Below are 19,041 nucleotides of genomic sequence, written 5' to 3'. Positions count from 1 at the left end.
GCATTGAGCTCATATTTTATAATTCATGTAAATAATAAACAGCCACAGATCAAATTCTGACTGGATGGTTTCTTTGTTTTTGTTCCAGTTTCAGATTTTTAGCAGAAGATAGAAGTTTGCAGCTCAGACTTTTGGTTTTACTTTGAAGGCTCTGCATGGGAGATGGTTATGTAACAAAATGTTGCAACTCTGGGATTTTTACAAATTAATCACATCTTTAAAAAAAAAAGATTTCTTAAGAAGTGAAGTAGCCAAGCGAAGTAAAATTATGAGTTCTAATCAACTAGAGTAAAAATACCCAAAATTTAGGAAATTTCTAAGTTTTTAAAACTAATTTGTTTCAGTAATTAAACAAAAAAGGTTCACTGCTGAAGAAGCTGGCAGTTCAGATCGCTATGTGCAAATACATCCATGGAAAGTTTAGTGGAAGGAAAAAACGATGGAAACTGCAGCTTGCAGAAGATTGTGAAGTAAATCCTATTCAAGAATATGGTTGAGATCCCCAAGGAGGGTTGATTTCATTTGCCAGCAGGATCACCATGGTAACAACATATCCCATAATTTAGACGCCACGCTGGCAGCGTTTCGTGAGTCTGAACTTATAACTTAAAACACGTAATTACAACTTACTTTAAAATTCAGAATTACAATAACTTATTCTTGTAACTGTATTCACAAGTTTTATCAATAAAACAAAAAATTACGACATGAAAACTCAAATTCGACAAATTCTTGTAAATGTGACTTATCCTTTAAAATTAAAAATTGTACCTTATTTTTGTAAATATTACTTTAAATTTGTTCATTTTATCAATAACACTCAAAGTTGTAATAATGACTTCCTGCTCTTTTTTTTTTCTTTTACGGCAGGAATTGTCTTCCATATTTCTGCCTTCAGCTCCTGTTTTGCAGCAGCATCATAAAGAGGCGCATTAAACCTTCATATTCAAATATTTCCACTCGTCTCTAGGGAGGAAAAAACTTTAATATTTTATTCACAAAAAACAAAAAGCATGTTGCATGTGCAGTAAAACATGAACTTCCTGCCTGGATTCAGAAAATAAAATATTTAATCAATATTCATTTTTCAAAAATTTTAAATCTCAATTTGCTGCTGAAAAAGTTAGAAAAATCATGAAAGGTGAGACAGAAACGGACAGACGTCGGAGTGAGGAGGAGATGATCCTGCTTCAGGGCCCGGTGCTTTTGGACCGGGCCGACCAGAGAAACCCGGCACTAAGGAGCTTTTACATCAAGAATAGAACATTTATTTAAAACTGGACATATTTCTACCTCCTCCTCCTGAACAGAACCAGGGAAAAGGACACAGCGGCAACCAGAACCAGAACCGCTCCGCCATACAGCAGAATCGGGGACTCCTCCTCCGGTTCCGGTTCTGGTTTTGCCAGGGCCTCGATGGGGACCTCGAGAACCGGGGCCTCTTCTGCCAGGTCTTCTGGCTCAGGGGTCACAGAGAAATCCGATTCTGGTTCTGGTTCCAAGTCAGGCTCAGTGTTCTGCTTTGGGATGGACGCTGGTTCTGGTGGAGTTTCAGGTTCTGCTGGTTCTGGTGGGACTTCCTCAGCTTGAGTGGTGGCTTTGGGTTCTGGGTCCGGGTCGGGTTCTACTGCAGGAACAGGAGGCGGGGCTTCTGGTTCTGGGACCAAACTCTTAGGCGTCTCCATGACGACGGGCTCCTCCGGCAGCACCAGGGACGGTGACGGCTGTGCGTGCAGAACCGGGTCTCCGTACTCGCCGTGCAGCGCCGCCAGGTCGCTCTCGGTCATCAGGAGGCTCATCATGCTCTCCTCGATGCCGTCGCCGTCGCCGGCCTCCTCGCACTCCTCCATGAGTTCCGCTTCCTCCCGCTCCACATGCACGATGTCGGAGTTGGAGGAGTTGTTCTCGCTGCGCTCCTCGACCAGCGCCACGCCCTCGCCGCCGTGAAGGTCCTTCACGTCTTCGGGGTCCATCGGGCCGACCTGCGCCCACGAGTCGTGGCCGCCCAGGGACGCCGGCAGGCTGTCCGTCTGCCAGGCGCTCGGCTCGCCGCTGATGAGCGCGTCGGGCTGCTGCTCCTCTGATAGGATGCAGATGTCGTTGCTGTCGTCGGCGACGGCTGCCGCGGGATCCTCGTCCTCGTTCTGCACCAGGCTCAGAACTTTACCCTGCGGACAGAACCAGGCAGACAAGATGGCGGACACATATCAGAACCAGAAAAATCATGGCTGCGTTCACACTGCAGGTTCTGATTCCCTATTCCAGTTTGATTCGGTTAGAAATACAATTTTTTTCTGCTTGGTTGTTCCTGTCACTAATTAATCAATGCTTTAGCATTAGCACAGCTAATGATTATAATTAGTTCTTTAGCTTTAGCACAGCTAATATTTATAATTAGAGGTTTAGCACAGCTAACTTTTTAGTTAGCGATGCCCAGATGAGGAGAAGGTTCAGTTCAGCCTGTGAAGGATCCAGAGGAGCTTCAGTCTGGCTCAAAGTTAAATTCATTGTTGTCGTAACTCATATCTAGTCTTTGATTAGATGTGGGGTTGTGAATATTTTCCTGATTTTCTGCTCCATAATTCAGATGATAAAAACGGTGTGGATGGTCAGCAGGATTTAACCGGTGGGGTCAGCCGTTTGACTGACAGGAAGGGCGAACGGTTTGACGACACAGCAGACAGAAAGCGTCTGACAGAAGAGCGACTCTCATTTTCAAGATCCAGAACTTGCAAAAAGAAAATAACTGAAGGTTATTCTCTGTACATGTCAGCTGGAAAGAGCAGAGAGATTAAATCTGGGAGCACTCCAGCGTTATCCAACATCTGTATTCTCCCTAAGCTGCTTTACATGTGGAACAGCAGGAGCACTTCCCAAAATCCTCCAGAACGGACTTCCCAACGCCAATCAGCTGCTTTTCACCACATTAACAAACATTTAAAGGCAGTTTAACAACAGAAAGTCACAATGAGCCACAGATGAGACATTTCAAACACGAAGCTTTACCGTTTTATCCCCGCTAACCTTCAGCTCGGTCGTGCAGATTTGCGTTTTGCTGTCCTTGACCTGCGCTGCAGCTGCCAAACATTAACCTACGTTGGGTTTTGTTGGCAGGTTCAGATCTCCGCCCTCGCCTGAAGACAAACCCAGATGGCAGATTCCTGGGTCGGAGCCAGAACCGCCTCAGTTTTTCACTCTCACTGAACAGTCATTTAAAAATTCAAATATGACCTGAGATCAGCACAGGCAGGGCAACAAAACCCCCACAGCCCCCATTTGGCTCACGATGGTTGAAATGACCAGATGAAATCCAGAAACTCATCAAAGCGAAACATGTTAGCATCGTTTTGGTAACTGCAGTTTTCAGAGACGTCCCCACATAATCAACATTTATTGGACCAATTCGGCTCCAGGCGATCAGGTCGCATCAATAAGTTCACCATGTTGGCACCGGGAGCAAATAAGTTCTGAAAATCCAACTGAAAAGTAAAGTCACAAATTCTCTTAAAAAATATAATTCAGAATAACAAACTCAAATTATTTCAGAACCAAACTACCGGATCCTTAAAAGCAATCTGGTTTAATTTTGTGGAGCTAAATAGAGGCAAAATAAACGTCAGGATTCACAAATGTTGTGGCTCGAACTTCCAGAAGTTCACCGATTTTCTGGCCGATATTTAGAAAGCCTGACCTTCTGATTCAGATTTATTTTGTTGGAAAAGTTGCTAAACACAGTGACAAAGTTGCTAAGTTGGCCACAGACTAGTGCTCAAACGATTGATTATTGAAATAATTGGCAACTAATTTAGTAATTAATTAATTGTTATCTGGAGTACAGACTTTAAGAACAACATTTCCACTGCAGTAATTTAGACAAAACTGTACAAAAAAAATGCATTTAAGATTTAAAAATCTTCTTAAATCTGTTGACCCAGATCTCCTGCAGTGGCAGTTTTAGCTCCACCTGGGAAAAAATCACATTTTTTAAAAATCTGATTAATCATCAATAATTGATTAATAAATTAATCATTAACTGGATGCTCATGAACAGGTTTGATGTTTGTCCAGACTGAGATTATCGGCTCATTTTTCTGGACGGATGCTAACATTTTTAATGAGTGGATTCAAATGTTTTCAGGTCACAGTGGAAACATCGGGCCGGTTCTGGTTCTGTTCTGGTTCTGCTTCACTCAGCAGACTGTTAGTGCGCCGCTGTGAAGGGCCAGTGAAGCCTCTGCTGAGCGTTTCATTAAAACTGTTGTTCCCGTCCTGCGCCGGTTCTGTCCCTCGGTTCTGCTGCTGATCCAGAACCAGGGCGACGGGTCGTGATGAACATGTTCCCCCCTGCAGCCGGTGAGCGAATCGCTTACGTAAGTCAGGGAGGTGGATGCAGCGTGAGGCGGCTGCAGCAGGACGAACGGAGCTTCAGAAATGTTTTGCATGTTCCCAGATATCCTGCTTTGACTATCAGCTGTCGGTTTACAGCGTTTCACCTTCACCCTCCAGGATTCAAACGACTCAAACCGCAGGAGAAAATGGCTGACGTCAACTTTGAGCTCAGCCGTTTCCAGAGGGAGAAGGACGGCCGGCTGATACTTTGCGCTGTCGGACCTGCAGAACCCGACCCGGGCTTTGTTCCTGCCAAACCGACTGTGACCCACATTAGGCTCATAATGAACCTCATTGTTTTCCGCTCCAAAACCCAGGATTCTGCTCGGGTTTCATCTCAGAGACGTTAAACACGGCCTGGCAGAGAAAATACGTGACCTGGAGTGCGAAAAAATAAATGCGACGCAGAGACAAAGTCGGGCTTAAACGATTAATCGTGATTAATTGATTATTGAAATAATTGTCTTCTAATTTAGTAACTGATTAATTTTAATTCAGACTAAGACAAAAGGCCATTTGCTGTAAAAAACCCAGTCAGAGCCGATATTGAGTCAAAACTGTGCAGCAATAAGATAGATTTGGCATTTAAGATAAAACGTTTGTCTGAAATATATTTTAGCCAAAACTCCTAAATTATGACTTGCTTATACATTTCTAACATTGTACTAAAAAGGCTTAAATAGTTCAATGAAAATCCTGTAGAATGCAACTATTTTTATCCGATTAATTGATTAATTGTCAGATTAATCGATTACAAAAACAATCGTTAGTTTCATCCCTAAAAAGAAGCCTCAACAACCACAGGAGGCGGCGGCCATGTTGCCAGGAAGAGGAGACCTTCTCATCATCTGGAAATGAGTTTGGGTTTTTGTCGCTCCGCAGGAAAACGTCTCACCTCGGCGTCACGTCCTGCGGTGCCGGATCGCACCTCAGCGCCCAAATCTCCAGAGATCCAGCAGGACAGGAGCCACAAGACGGAGCGCAGGTCGCAGTTAGTGAGCCGGGCGCAAGCATGCAGCCGTCAAAGTGGAAGAGATGCAACTTTACTCCCACTGGCTGCTGCCGGTCGCTCGGCCCTCCCCTCCCCGCCTTCCTCTCCCTCCTCTTCATCCCTTCATCAGCCATCCCGTCATCTGTTCAGCTGTGACGCAGCGCTGTGGGAGAATGCAGCTTTGTCTGCGGTAATGGAGCGGCGTTAACGTGCCGAGTCACATGACTCCTCATCAGTGACCTCATTTACAGCCAGCAGCGCTCCCCTCACTTCTCTAAAGTAAAAGCTGAAACGACGGCGTCGATACGAGACCTGCAGCGTTCGCCATCGATGACGACCAGTCAGTCCGATTTTTAAAAAACTGCAGCCTCAAAAACAAATAAAACATCTTCCAAATCTTACTTCTTACTTCCAACAAGGAACCGTCTTCTGTGGGTGTATCTATCGCATCGTTTATAATTTATTGTAGTTTCTCATCATAAGAATTTTGATTTATTATTATCACAATTAATGATGTTTAAAAAAAACAGTCCATATTGCTGGGATTGTTAGTTTTACTTTTTTTAATGAATAGCTGTCCCATTTGATTAAATGCAGTGAATCAAATCACACTGGTGACCTAAAGATGCATATCACCAGTAGGACTGTTTTCCAGGAGCAGGATTTGTTTGAGCCATGATGTCACAGCAATAAGTTACCTATAAACCTACAGATCAACAGTTTTTGCCATCAGTTTTCTTGTTCTCACAATAGTCCCATAAAACATGGTGACAACTCTTCAGGTTCTTCATCTGGCCCTGCGCTGCTCGGACTGGGAATGACAGGAGAAACGGATCCTATTTGGATATTTGCTCTAAAATTTAGCATCAATAATGTTTTTGAATTGAAACTGTTGCTTATCTTGTTGATATTTAGTCTTCAATTAAAATGTGACTGATTAATTACAGACCTTGTAATTAACTCCATTAAAAAGTGAAATAAATACTTTGGGGAATTTAATCATTTGAATCCAATGTGTGATTTAAAAAATTCACTAAACTTCCCTTAGTGATAAGTACATTAAGTTAAACTGTTTTATGTCTCCTGATTGATTGATTGATTGATTGATTTCCTATAGCACCATTGATTACACTCAGACAGAGTGATTGTTACCGACTGAGTTAATAAACTGAACCTGACATTATTTTAAGACTCAAAGCAATAATTCGAGCTGCAGCTCATTTTATTAATCAATTTTGATGGAGGAAATGGTTTGTAGAAGTTCTCAATAGTTTTTAAATCACAAATTCAGGTTGGACTTCTCTCTCTTTTTAAGAGAATATGTAGAAAACATAACTTGCTTTAGCATCTTAAACAAACAGCTCTTTCTCTGCGGCGCCTCCACCTGCAGCACGTGACTCACTGCTGCTCTCATGTGGCTGATTTAGCAACTGCATGTAAACGGTTTGAATTCATGTTTCCTCTCTCAGATGACTGAGGTTAAAGGTTACAGTCCTTCTCTTACTTTGGACTGAAGTTGTTTTTGGAGAACACATTTACGTTTTTTGACTTTAAAATCAGTCGCACATCAGGAATCAACCATTTTTCTGGATTTTATTTCCGGTAATATTATAGGAGGAGACGTCCTCAAAGTTTTACGCTTTACGAAAACGACTCGCCGCCATTTCTTCTTAGTTCATTTCCTCTTAGTTCATTTCCTCTACCGCATCCCATAATGCAACACAGGCTACAGGAATCCCTTTGGGTCAGTCTGCAGAAGTTTTCCCCTCTGCGATCGAACACTCACCCATCCTCCCTGCTGGATGATGAACTGCGCCTCGACCTCTTGCAGGCAGCGCAGCCCCAGCTGCAGCAGCGCGCTCAGAGGCTTCCCCTTGAACCGCAGGGCCTGCAGCAGCAGCAGCGGCACCAACACCTGTCAGAGACAACCAACAAGGTGAGGATCTGCGTCACACGACGACAGGAAGGTAAAGAAGCAGCGCTGACCAAAGGCTCACCTTGTTCCAGCCCGGTTCTGTGTGTCTGGCCAGATCCAGAGCCGTGCTCTGAAATCTCTGGTAGTCCAGAGGCCTGAAACACGCAGATGTTCGGCTTTACAAACACCAAACAACACGTTCACTTAAAAAGAAGTAGGGCTGAAACGATTAAAAAGATTAATTGTGTTTAATCGATTACTGAAATAATCATCAACTGATTTCGATTAATCATTAGCTGGAGAATACACACTCAAAAAATGGCAATTTGCTGAAAAAACACAACATTCTGAGTGCAGTAATTAAGGCAAAACTGTGCAATACAAATCGATTTCTATTTAGACTAAAACTCTTTGTCAGTAGGAAGTGGATTAAATGAGTGTTCACTGCTTCCTCCTCCATTTGAAACAGAAAAGCAGAGGAAAGCTAATTATTTTGTTCTTGGTCATTTTCTTGATTTTGTAAACCTGTTTGAAACAAATAAAATAAAATAAAAACAATATGTTTTACCAAAACTCTTTCGTTGGCAGTTTTAGCTTCACTCAGTTCAAATTCACTACATGAATGCTATTTAGGCAACAAAATGTTTATTTTCTTCTTTGAAACAGAAACTGAATTTTCATTTGGACCATTAATGGACTTCTAAAAATGTTTATGTGGTTAAATGAAAAATCTGTACAATATTTTTTTATCCAATTAATTGTCAGATCCATCCGTCCATCCACAGCCTCGCAGTGCTGGGGGCGGTGCTGGGGGCGGTGCTGGGGGCGGTGCTGGGGGCGGTGCTGGGGGGGGTGCTGGGGGCGGTGCTGGGGGCGGTGCTGGGGGGGGGTGCTGGGGGCGGTGCTGGGGGCGGTGCTGGGGGCGGTGCTGGGGGCGGTGGTGGGGGGCGGTGCTGGGGGCGGTGCTGGGGGCGGTGCTGGGGGCGGTGCTGGGGGGGGGTGCTGGGGGGGGGTGCTGGGGGCGGTGGTGGGGGGGGTGCTGGGGGCGGTGCTGGGGGCGGTGCTGGGGGGGGGTGCTGGGGGCGGTGCTGGGGGCGGTGCTGGGGACGGTGCTGGGGGCGGTGCTAGTGCCCGTCTCCAGCGAACGTTTTGGGTGAGAGGCGGGTCGCCAGGACAGTACGCCAATAGAATACTCGATTGATAAAATAATTGTTAGCTGCTGCTACATTCTTGTCCAACATCAGCGTCTGACCTCATAAATGCTTACATAAAGAATACTGAAAAATGTCAACAAGCCGAGCTAAAGCCTTTGTGCTGATCACGTCTGGCTGTGAGCTGAGCGATTATCTGCAGCAGCACAGAGCGATAAGGAAAGCTCACTGTGTGAAACTCTTTGGTAAATATTTCCACATCTCTGCTCACCCTGACAGAAGTTTCTCCACGGCGGCGGTGAGGTGCGGGCCGAGATCCCGGGACACGCTGTGCCCCATGGCGGCAAGGCACTCCTCTACGGAGTTGTCCGGGTTCGGCGGGCAGAACACCACCGAATGGCGCAGGTCGAATTCCGACTCAGAAAACGCTGAAAACAGGAGGAAGACGCTATGAAAACGAGAAGAAAAAGCCGCAGAACTGGAAACTTTGACAGGAAATCAGGAGGTTGATTAAGGAAAAATAAAAACTTGAAATGATGTTCAACACCTCAGACATTTTTTCAGATTGAAAACACCTGAGAAGTTTCCTAACCACTAAATTGGTGCAAAAAGTTTCGATATTAATAAATGTTTTCAGATGTCTTTAGATGTCAAAGGTCAACCAGTCACCCACACCCCCAAATTACAAAAAACAAGTTTGGTGTCATAAAACTGTGCTGCTAAAATTTTAGTTGCAAACATAACAATTAATTTTCTTAATGTGAAGAGGCAAGTTGATTTCTTAAAACTTTTATCGTTAAAAAAACTTACAAATTATAACTACACAAACAAAAATTTGTCGTTGCACAAACCAGAACAAATGTAGCACAGCTAGGCCTGTCCCGATAAACGATAAATCAATAAATACCATAAATCAAAACTATCAACGTCATTCTAATTATCGTCTCTTCCAGCCTTTTTCTCTTTCTGTTGATGACACTGAATGAAAAAAGGTTCAACTCCGCTGCTCTCCACTGACCCTCCCTGCCTCATTTCCTCAGTGTAATGTCCAGTTCACACTACACCATCTTAGAGCTGTCGGCCGATTGTCGGCCCATTTTCAAAACCTGAGAGATCACACATTAGCAGGCAGAAATCCTAGGTAGAACGGTTCCATCGGGTTCCATCGGGTTCCATCGGGCCGTGTGGTGTCCAACAATGGGCACAAAATAATGGCTACAAGTCCAGTGAAGTCATTTTAAAACCAGGCATTAATCAATGCTTTACTACAATCTACCTGCAGTGCATGTGTCTCTAGTGTCAGCGTAACGTCCTGACTGAATGAAAATCATTAGAACCTTTTTATGTCACGTTAACAAAGAACAGCTGAAAAGTTACCGGGTTCATCAACTGGTACCAATTTGGCTCCAACTCCTCCCCTCATCATTTCTATATTCTTTACACCAAATGTTTTATAAACATTAATGTTGTTTCCACATATCATCTCCAATGTCCGCTGGACTTCGGGTTGCTCCGTGTCAGCTGTTTGGGATTCCCCTCTGTAATTTCCCCTCAGAAAGCAGGAGGAGAATCCGGCTTTCTGATTGGCTACCTGTCACATTCAACAGGCTGCGTTAAGCTCCCAGTGGGGAAAACCCCTGATTTAGATCGGAGCGCCACAACGATCTACCGTAACACACCACACACTACAGGATGATCGGTTATGAAACCACAAGAGACAATCTGAGAACATCAACGTTCTCAGATTGTCTTAAGGGGAAAATGTAGGAGTGAACTAACGTGTAGTGTGAACTATTGCATCAGGTAGTCGATGTTCCATCTTCTCTATTTAAATCTAATGATTACTGAAGGGCAATATGGTTTACAGACTTCATAATCTGAACTCTTTTGGTTGAATCCAGTATTTATTTCCATTTGGCTTTATGTTGTATAGTTTTTATTCAAGTACATTTTTACTAATGGAGACTGAGAATCCATTTTATTTTAGTTTTTGGTTGTTTTGTTTATTTTATCAGCTCCAGTGTTAAATGTTCTTTTGAAAATAAAGTGTATCTATCTTTGGCAGGAAATCGCATTATTACATTATTTCCGTTAAATCAGTGTACAAAGGTCTTCAAACAATATTATCGTTTATCGCAATAATTTTTGAGACAATTAATCGCTCAGCAACATTTGTTATCTTGACAGGTCTAAGCACAGCTGACTGACACCATATTCAATCTGACTTTGTAAATCTGGACTGGCTGGCTGACCTTTGATGACCTCTGAAAACGTTTGTTCACATCTTCAAAATGAGCAGAAAGCTAAAATTTTTGCTGCACAAACGTTTAACACCAACTTCCTGTAATCTGTAGGAGGCGTGGCGGGGGCGGGGCCTAAAGCAGTAGAAACTTACAGTCATTGACTTCCTGCTGCAGCAGCTTCAGCTCGTCGTCGATTTGCTGCTTCATTCGTCTGCTTCTCTCCCACTCATCCTGGGCGTCTCCTAAAACATCATAGCTGGACCAGCTTTAAATCTGTTTTTACCAACTACAATATTATCCTACATTTTTCTGAATATTAAAGGGCGGGTTAGGTCAGTGTTAATAATAATCTGCTCCATTATTTTGTCTGATAAACTGGTTTATCTTCACATTTCCTCATATTATAATAAATAATTTTACTGAGATTCATGCCTGTTTAAAATTTAAACAGGGACCAATCATTTGGCAAAGCTCTGTAGGATGGAAAAGCCCCTGATGGCTGCACCCTTATTTTACACTTTACACTCAGTTTTTATAAACAAATATTGTGAGTTTTTCTGTAGGCAGGAGAACCTGGACAGGGAGCTGCTGACTCCTAACAAAACAGAGGAAACCCATCAGTTTAGAGTGCAGCTCATGTGGGAGTAAATTATTCTAGGCGAATAGCAGAGGTGTAACCAACCATGCGAGGCGTGGAGGTTTAATATCCTTCCAATAATAATTGTCCAAACAGCAAAAGTTGAACCAGAAAATGAACAAAACTTTAAAAACTGACCCAATCAGAACCACTAACAATAGCAACCAATTGAAATTAAAACTAAAGGTAAATAAAATCTCTTTTTTAAAGTCTTTTTTTGTTTTTCAGAAGCGGCCTCCCTTGTTTCCCCTTTGTCCCGTTCAGCCTGGAGGCTCAGGGCCGGGCTGCTCTGCTGCCTCAGCAGGCAGCCGGTCAGACCGCTCTGTCCGCCCGTCTGCTGGTGTGAGAGTAATCCTACGATGATTACTCATGACAGGCTGTCAGAAACTGGACCAGGTCGAGCGGAAAGCAGGGATCAGTCGGTCATTTGGAGTTTTTCAAACATGCTGCAACTCAAACCCGCCTCTCTTCTACTCAATTCATGAACCTAAAGCAAAATAAAAGCAGCTGTTTGTGTTTCTTTCACTCCAGTTTAACGTGGAAAAGCGCCGCAACCAGAACATCAGCGGGAAATTAAGGATTTGGGTTCAAATATGCAGGAATGGGGGGAAATAACTCCTGCAATCCCAAAGTAAGATTTCAATAAATAAAGCAGACTTTTCTGTCAGTCTGGACATTGAGAGAGAATACAGATGAGTTGAAAGTGTCTCGGATGTCTACTGAATGCAGTTTCTTGCCAAAGCCAGAGAGAACTAAACTGGGCTGGAGGACAGGTGGCTACACGCCCAACAACTCAGAATACTTGGAGTTGCTGCTACATGCTACATGAGCATGCACCAGGGCTGCAATGATTCAGCAAATCATTCTGCAATTAAAATTACTTGCTGTTAACGAATGCTAAGCACCATTAGCCCGACCCGGCCCAAATATCGGTTTGGGTCGGCATATAGACACGTTGCAGTGTGACGTCACACACACAAGATCCTGCCCCCGTGCTTCCTGCTGGAGGGCAAAAAGTCTGCTCTGCTAGGATGACTAGCATTGGTTTTAGCGGTGAAGTTGCCAACATAACGAGCTAGATCTTAAAGGTATGCATGGTATCTAGGAGAAAAAGGGACTCAAAGCTTTGCTACCAATAGTCAACGGTACAAAAACTAGAAGATAACAAGGTCAGGACAAAGTTTTAATTAAGAAATAAACAGTGAGAGAGAAAGAGAGAAGTAGGTTAGTTATGCTAGCTTGACTATGAGAACCTTAACAAGTAGATGTGCTGCAGAATTTAGTGTGTTTCAGTTCAGTTAAGAAATATTTATAATAAGGGAACCTACACACCAACTCTGGCAGATCATCAGTAGGGCATGTGCTTAAATTAGCCAATCAACCACCGCTGTGTTAGCCTAGCTAACAGCAGCGGAAGCTAATCTACCACAGTAAAATCTTAATGACTGCAGAATAAACATCAAGCCTGAAAACATGAAACTGTAACGGACTGTATGTCCGTGGGAAATCTTTGAGTGTTTTTTGGTGCCAAATCTCTAAACATTAACGGTGTTGTTGTCAGTTGCTATGGCAACCCGTCTGTGTGTAGCGTAGCCAACACAGACCGAGAGAGAACAGAAGAGTACGAGTAGTTTTGAGTTATCCTCAGGCAGTTTTTCTGTCATTTTCGCTTTGCTGTGGCGCCGAACACTGACTGAAGAACATCTCCGGTTTCATTTCACAGATCTGCTCTACAGCGGCAGAAATGGTATTTTTACCCTCCAGCGTTGATATTTCCGGATGTAAACAATAACATGCAACATGTCTAGAGACCTAAAGTCTGGGAAACATCCACTCATACGTTGAGTTCATTTGTATCATAGCACAAAGAAATACACTTTGGCTAACATTGCATGTACTTCCTGATCAATAAGAGTAGTGATGAAAAACAGTGAAAAATAGATTAGAAATATCTTTAATAAAAACACGTTTTCACATTTCAAATTTGAGACTGAAAGTGAAATGTAATATAAAAGGCAGTGTTGTTTATACTACCTACATTTAAGTTTGTTTTTAACTTTTAAAGGTTAATGTAAAAGTTTTTTTCATCTGTTTGTAAACTTTAAAAAGTTTTTTCCTACTTCAAACTTGAGAATTAAAGTAACATTTGAATCATTTTACACAACAGAATTATTTTTTATTTAAAAACAAAACAATAAGGAGCTGATTTGGTTTTTTGACAACATTTTGTTTTAAATATTTCTTCTGCTAGCTTAAGTCATAACTACAGAACAGATTTTTCATTTGATTCATCAGAATAGTCAGTAAATTACTCGTTTACAAAGATAAACATCACAAGCAAGTGTTTCTCTCACCTAGTTCTGTGGTTAAAGTCCGTGACCTGTGGACAGGCAGCTTTCTCATGAAGTTCAGCAGAATGTATTTGGCTTCGTAGTGGAAACATGGAGGCACAACGGCCGAGGCACCGGACGACGTCATGATCACAACGCTTCAGATTCACAGGAACATCAAGTTTTACTGTCCAAGCTGGACGACTGGCCTGGGGAAGATTAAACCGTTTTTAAGTTGTCATGGAGACCAAGTCATACAACCTTCTGAATAATCATGTTTTCTTTTAAATAACAATAACAAAAAGGTAGAAAATTTGAAAAGAATCCACAGAAGATGTTTGTTTTTAAATGTGTGTTTACTTGAGCTCCATGTGGTTATTAAATTATTTAAATGTTTTATTAGAAACCTACATAAAAACCTAAATAGGATATTTATAATTCATTCAAAATTGTATTCTTTATATGGTAAAATCATTTAACATTATTCAAGAATTAGTCATTAAATTCAATGAGAGGAGCCACAGGATGTCCAATCAGGCTAAAGGTTTAAATTAAATTCTTAAATCATTAAGTTACATTTTCAGACATATTAGTTTGCAAGTTTTTAAAAAAGTATTATTATTATGGACATTTTGTATTAAGCAAATGATTTACATATAAATCTAATTGTTGCTCAAATTCACGTATTTATTACTACTTTATTTAAATGAGTGCCTGAATATCACAAGAATCCCTGGAGATTGATGTAATTTACCAAAGGACTCTGAAACAAAACAAACACACGTTGAAACGCTTTTAATTATGCTTAATAATAAGTGAATTTTAAAAAAGTTAAATAAAACTAATAATACTACTAATAAAAATACATGATAATCTGAAAGATCCAAAATTATATGAATGATTTTCACTTATTGTTAAATTTGCTAATATCTGAAACATAAAAAAAATACACACATGGTATTTATTGTATTTCCAAATTCATTTACGTTATTAAACGTCAAAATTTCAACATATTTATTCTATCATTTTGCCCCTGTTGATAGTTTATCATTTCAGCTAAATAATCAGAAATACAACACTGAGTTATGAACTAAGTTCTTTTTTAAAATAACATTTAATGAGTTTAAATATTAAAGCATGATTTATTTCACAATTATTTATTTTTGAAAAGCACTGGGACATTTAACAAGCTATAAATTATGTAACTAATTTATTTTATGCATACGTTTATATGTTTATTTCCAAAGTCATTTAATGAATTGCTTATTTAACTAAATTTTTTCCCCGTTTTTTTAGATAGTTTCAAATGAGGTGGCACCACGCGGACTGGTAAAATATGCCAAGTCAACTAAACTATGAAAACACTTCCGGTGTAACTGTCAAAATAAACGTCATGCTGCTTTATGCTGCCCAAATTCATTTAGACTAAAAAAAAAAAAAACATGATTTATTCAGATTACACACAGCTTTTATAGCAACATCAAACCAGGTTACGTTGTCATTAAATAGCAGGATCAGGGTGGTGTAAAATATTTTCAACTGCCAACTGCCAGATCAATATTATCTGGGGAACAACATGCAAACAGCTCAGGTCTAATATTTAAAGGAAAAAAACGTTTTTAGTACACAAACGTTGCTGGACCCCCGGGGTCTCTTTGGAAGCTACATTAGCTAGCTTAACGTTACACCTTTAAACTGCCAAGAAATTACAAAACTTCAATGCAACTTTCTAACGGTCCCGCGGGAGCCATTTTCTCACCGTCCTTGTCCTGAAGGAAACCAAATGCTGACAACCGCCAGGCTGGACGCTGCTGTACGCCACAACCCAGCAGCGGTATCTGGAGTGAGCGGCGGACCACCGCTGGTTGGCAGCAGCAGCAACAAAGTCCAGGACACAATGTGCTCCGAATGGATCACAAGCGCGCGAAAATAAAACACCGGGCTTCCTGTGAAATCCTTCAAGATAAAACTTCCGTTTGCCACAAAAAAGCGTGTATGGCTTGTGTTTATATGTGGAAATAGAGCGGATCCTTCGGACCGTTTGGTCCCGGTGAATGTCAGTTGTGTAGATGTCCCACAGTTTCCCACCTGTTGTGTCCGTCTGATGTCATCGCCCTTCTACAGAGTGTTTTACGGCCTTCCGATGCATTCAGGTATATCTCTTACACTAAACTATTGACGTTTAAAGCTTTTAAAATACGTGAATCAACTTTTCCTCCCATTATCAACCATTTTAAGTTGGTTTACAGTTGGAACTTTTTAACTTTTCACATTTTGTCAAATTACAACAACAAGTTTCAATGTATTTCATTGAGATTTTATATGGAATTCAAATGAATACAAATGAAAACAGTGATGATCATATCTATTCAATCCTCTTAATTTTGAAACTCTTAAAACTCCAAGCTTTGTACAGGTCAAACAGACATTGACGTGTTGCTCTTATTAGTTGAATTGTTTAATTTTTGAATAAATTTACGTCATGCAATTTTATATTTGTTTAATTGTGATGCCAGCTTGATTTATATGGCCAGATTAAATTGATTAAATTACTGAGTGTAAAAAAAAAAAAGTGATATTTTCATCATCAGGTGTCACAAAGCTCTTTGGTTAGTCAGTGTTATTTCTGGAAATTATAATACCACATATTTCCGACCTGAGTGAATGCACCATGGCGTTAAAACCAAACCTTAAGACGCTGTGTAGAAGCCCATTTACAAGACACGTCAGGGCGTCCACCATTGTGTGAGTGGCAACCCGGACAAGTCCGGTTGGAAATTTGGCTTCCCAAATATGCTGTACTTCAATTTACATTCAAGGAATTTTGATAAATTGCTTTTATAAAATACTCTATTTATATAGGAGAGTACATTAATGACAAAAGCTAATGTGCTTAAAATTCACTCATACTTTCTTACAATATACCAAACCAAATAATAATAATAATAATAATAATAATAATAATAATAATAATAATAATAATAATAATAATAATAATAATAATAATGAGGGATGACAACAAAGCCATTTAAATCCAAATGTTTAGATATTAAAATATATTTGTATGACAATAAAATCCAAATATTATTATTATTATTGTCAATATTGTTGTTATAGAAATTAGGAAAAAAATACTAGAAGTTGCAAGAATAGTTTCTTTTTTTTACTGAAATATTTAAAGTGAAAATTTGTGTTGAACTTCTTTCGTTTATTTTATTTCAGTTTTAAATATTTCAAAATGTATTGAATTTTATTTTCAGTTTCAGAGATTGTTTGCAATTTTTTATTTATTTATTTATTTTGCAAACTTTTTGTCCCCAAATTAGCTACATGTAACTGCTGCATTTCAGTTGTACATAACCCAGTAGGTCTCTGAGAAATGAAGTGGAACGCCTTCCGAAGTCAGATTTCCCAGTGTGAAACTGGGAACACCTCCGACCACCCACAATTATGACCTGTAAGGCTTTTCACTTTTTAAAACGGCTGCTCCTCGCACCAACAGTAGTAAGATGTGGTGGAAAGGTGTTTTACCAGACACATTTAAGAATGCGTCTAACATAAATCTAACAAGAAAATTCCTGCGACTCTAAACTAAACAAATTAAAAGTGGTGTCTATATAAGGAAAATAAAGATTAAAATTGTGCTACCACGTTGAAATTTTGACTTTTTGACTGGAAAGGTACCAAATTCCGACTTCCGAGGTAATTGGAACGCAGAACTCAGCAAAGATGCCACTCCCAATATGGCCGTCTGGTTAACGTTCTGTCTCTCTATCTGACGAAGGCCACGCCCTCCAACTAGTTTTTAGGAGAGTTTGCTGGGGAAAAAAAAGATGTTTGTGTTGCTCTAAAATTAAAGCATGCAAAACTTAAAGAAGAAAAAATATATGATAAACAATTAATTAAAACAGGGACATAAACGCGTTCTACTTGTGTTGCCAAATTTAAAAAGTTTGACCGGAAGTCCAGTGTCGTAAACTCGAGGAGAAAAGCTAGTTGGGCTCACAACGGTGCCTCCTTCGCTGCTGTGTAAAAGTTGGTTGTGAATATTTCTTTAGGCTCAAAATTACCAAAAAACAGAAGAGACATGGCGCTCACCGACGCCGACGTCCAGAAACAGGTGAGGATGAAACTGACCATTTTAAATGTGTTTTACTCCACAAATATTCTGTAACATAACGGATCACCGTAAGAATATGACAGCTGTCTGCACAGTTTCCAGATTTTCTGAAAGTTTTTGTTTTATTCATCAGGGCTTGTTTACATGGATGTGGACACTTGAATGCTACAAGTTACATTTTCATCCATAAACAGTACAGTTATGTTAAATAATAATTGTCCAATATTAATCATCAAAATAATCCGCGTTTTCTTTGCATTTATATTTCTGTATGAGAGTACAGCCACTGGTAGGTTTAGAGTCACATAAACCAACCTGTTGAAAAGTTAAAGGTTTACTGGAGAGAGAAGAAGATATGAGTAAATGCAGAAAGTCCGACTGAAAAGGGAAAAAAATACTTAAAATACTTTTAAAAAAATCATAATTAGCCAATAATCAATTTCAGTATGACCTAAGATCATAGAAGAGCTACTAGTTCCCTAAGAACCGCCATCTTGGTAGGCTGCATGTCTGCCTTAGCTTGCAGTTAAAAGCTACATTAGCTAAGCTAATTTTACTAGTTTGACAGTAAGTACTATACAGTAAATATCGCCGATATTTATTTTCGTATTATACAGGGATTGGTAGAGTACTCAAAAATTGTAATGTGTAATAGTTGAAATATTCAACTCATATTGTTTCTAAATTAGAACCAGCTAGAACTAGTTGATATAACAACTATAACAACTGCTTGATATGGAGCAACTCCATATCAACTCTCATTACAGTTAGCCTATCAGCGAAACTATGCTGATAGTTTCGCTGATGAGAAGCTACATGTTTAGCTTCTCATTGCTAAACATGTAGAAGCTAATGCTAATGTCCAGATTTCCAAAGAAACTCCATAAATGATCAGGACTTGAATGGATTAAAAACACTTTGCTCCAATTTGATGGTTGAAAAACCTGAACAACAGATTAAAAATGATAAATATTTCAGTTGTTCAGCTCTTATGTATATTTTTTAGATAATTTAGCAGAAAAATTGCGGTTTTGTATTGAAAATGTTACTCATTTCGTTGATAGTCTTCAATTAACTATCACTGGAATAAAATGAAAGATTCAGACTTGAGGTTAAACCTTTGTGTGAGTTTCAGCTGTTTTGTGGTGACAGATCAAACACATGATGGCCTTCATCGAGCAGGAGGCCAACGAGCGAGTCGAGGAGATCTTAGCGAAGGTAACGGACATTCAGCTCAGGCCGACCACTTCCATCACAGCGACCCG

General features: G+C 40.3%; 2 protein-coding genes across 6 annotated transcripts in view; one reads left to right on the top strand and one right to left on the bottom strand.

The window, feature by feature from the left end:
• Positions 1-1,252: 1,252 nt before the first annotated feature.
• bcl2l13 (BCL2 like 13) lies at positions 1,253-15,752 on the bottom strand. Of its 3 annotated transcripts, none has more exons than XM_044123902.1 (7): positions 15,416-15,752; positions 13,681-13,865; positions 10,842-10,945; positions 8,718-8,874; positions 7,378-7,450; positions 7,167-7,295; positions 1,253-2,168 (listed from the first exon to the last, which is right to left on the bottom strand). In XM_044123902.1, exons 2-7 carry the CDS (start codon positions 13,767-13,769, stop codon positions 1,290-1,292), a joined length of 1,431 nt encoding a protein of 476 aa, XP_043979837.1. In that variant the 5' UTR covers positions 13,770-13,865; positions 15,416-15,752; the 3' UTR covers positions 1,253-1,289. The 3 variants fall into 3 exon arrangements, with proteins under 3 accessions (XP_043979837.1, XP_043979836.1, XP_043979838.1); XM_044123901.1 differs by having other exon boundaries at positions 10,842-10,931; positions 15,416-15,716; XM_044123903.1 differs by lacking the exon at positions 10,842-10,945 and having other exon boundaries at positions 15,416-15,719.
• Positions 15,731-19,041, top strand: part of atp6v1e1a (ATPase H+ transporting V1 subunit E1a) — an 8,674-nt gene continuing 5,363 nt past the window's right edge. For 2 of the 3 annotated variants that reach the window (XM_044123907.1, XM_044123906.1), the window contains exons 1-3: positions 15,731-15,809; positions 17,715-17,776; positions 18,929-18,994. In XM_044123907.1, the coding sequence (XP_043979842.1) occupies positions 15,761-15,809; positions 17,715-17,776; positions 18,929-18,994 (177 nt within the window). In that variant the 5' untranslated portion in view covers positions 15,731-15,760. Of the gene's footprint in view, positions 15,810-17,482; positions 17,777-18,911; positions 18,995-19,041 lie in introns of those variants that run through there. The other variant, XM_044123908.1, reaches the window with a different exon arrangement.

The sequence above is a fragment of the Gambusia affinis genome, linkage group LG08 (assembly GCF_019740435.1).
Source record: "Gambusia affinis linkage group LG08, SWU_Gaff_1.0, whole genome shotgun sequence".
Lineage (NCBI taxonomy): Eukaryota > Metazoa > Chordata > Actinopteri > Cyprinodontiformes > Poeciliidae > Gambusia > Gambusia affinis.
This window is presented reverse-complemented; position numbering and strand designations above follow the sequence as displayed.

Bases quoted from the DNA above. Each gene is read 5' to 3' on its own strand.
- bcl2l13 (XM_044123901.1), bottom strand. From the start codon at position 13,804: ATGACGTCGTCCGGTGCCTCGGCCGTTGTGCCTCCATGTTTCCACTAC. The intron at 7,451-8,717 runs GTGAGCAGAGAT...TGCGTGTTTCAG, and splicing joins GTGGAGAAACTTCTGTCAGG to GCCTCTGGACTACCAGAGAT. The intron at 2,169-7,166 runs GTGAGTGTTCGA...TTCTGTCCGCAG, and splicing joins TCATCCAGCAGGGAGGATGG to GGTAAAGTTCTGAGCCTGGT.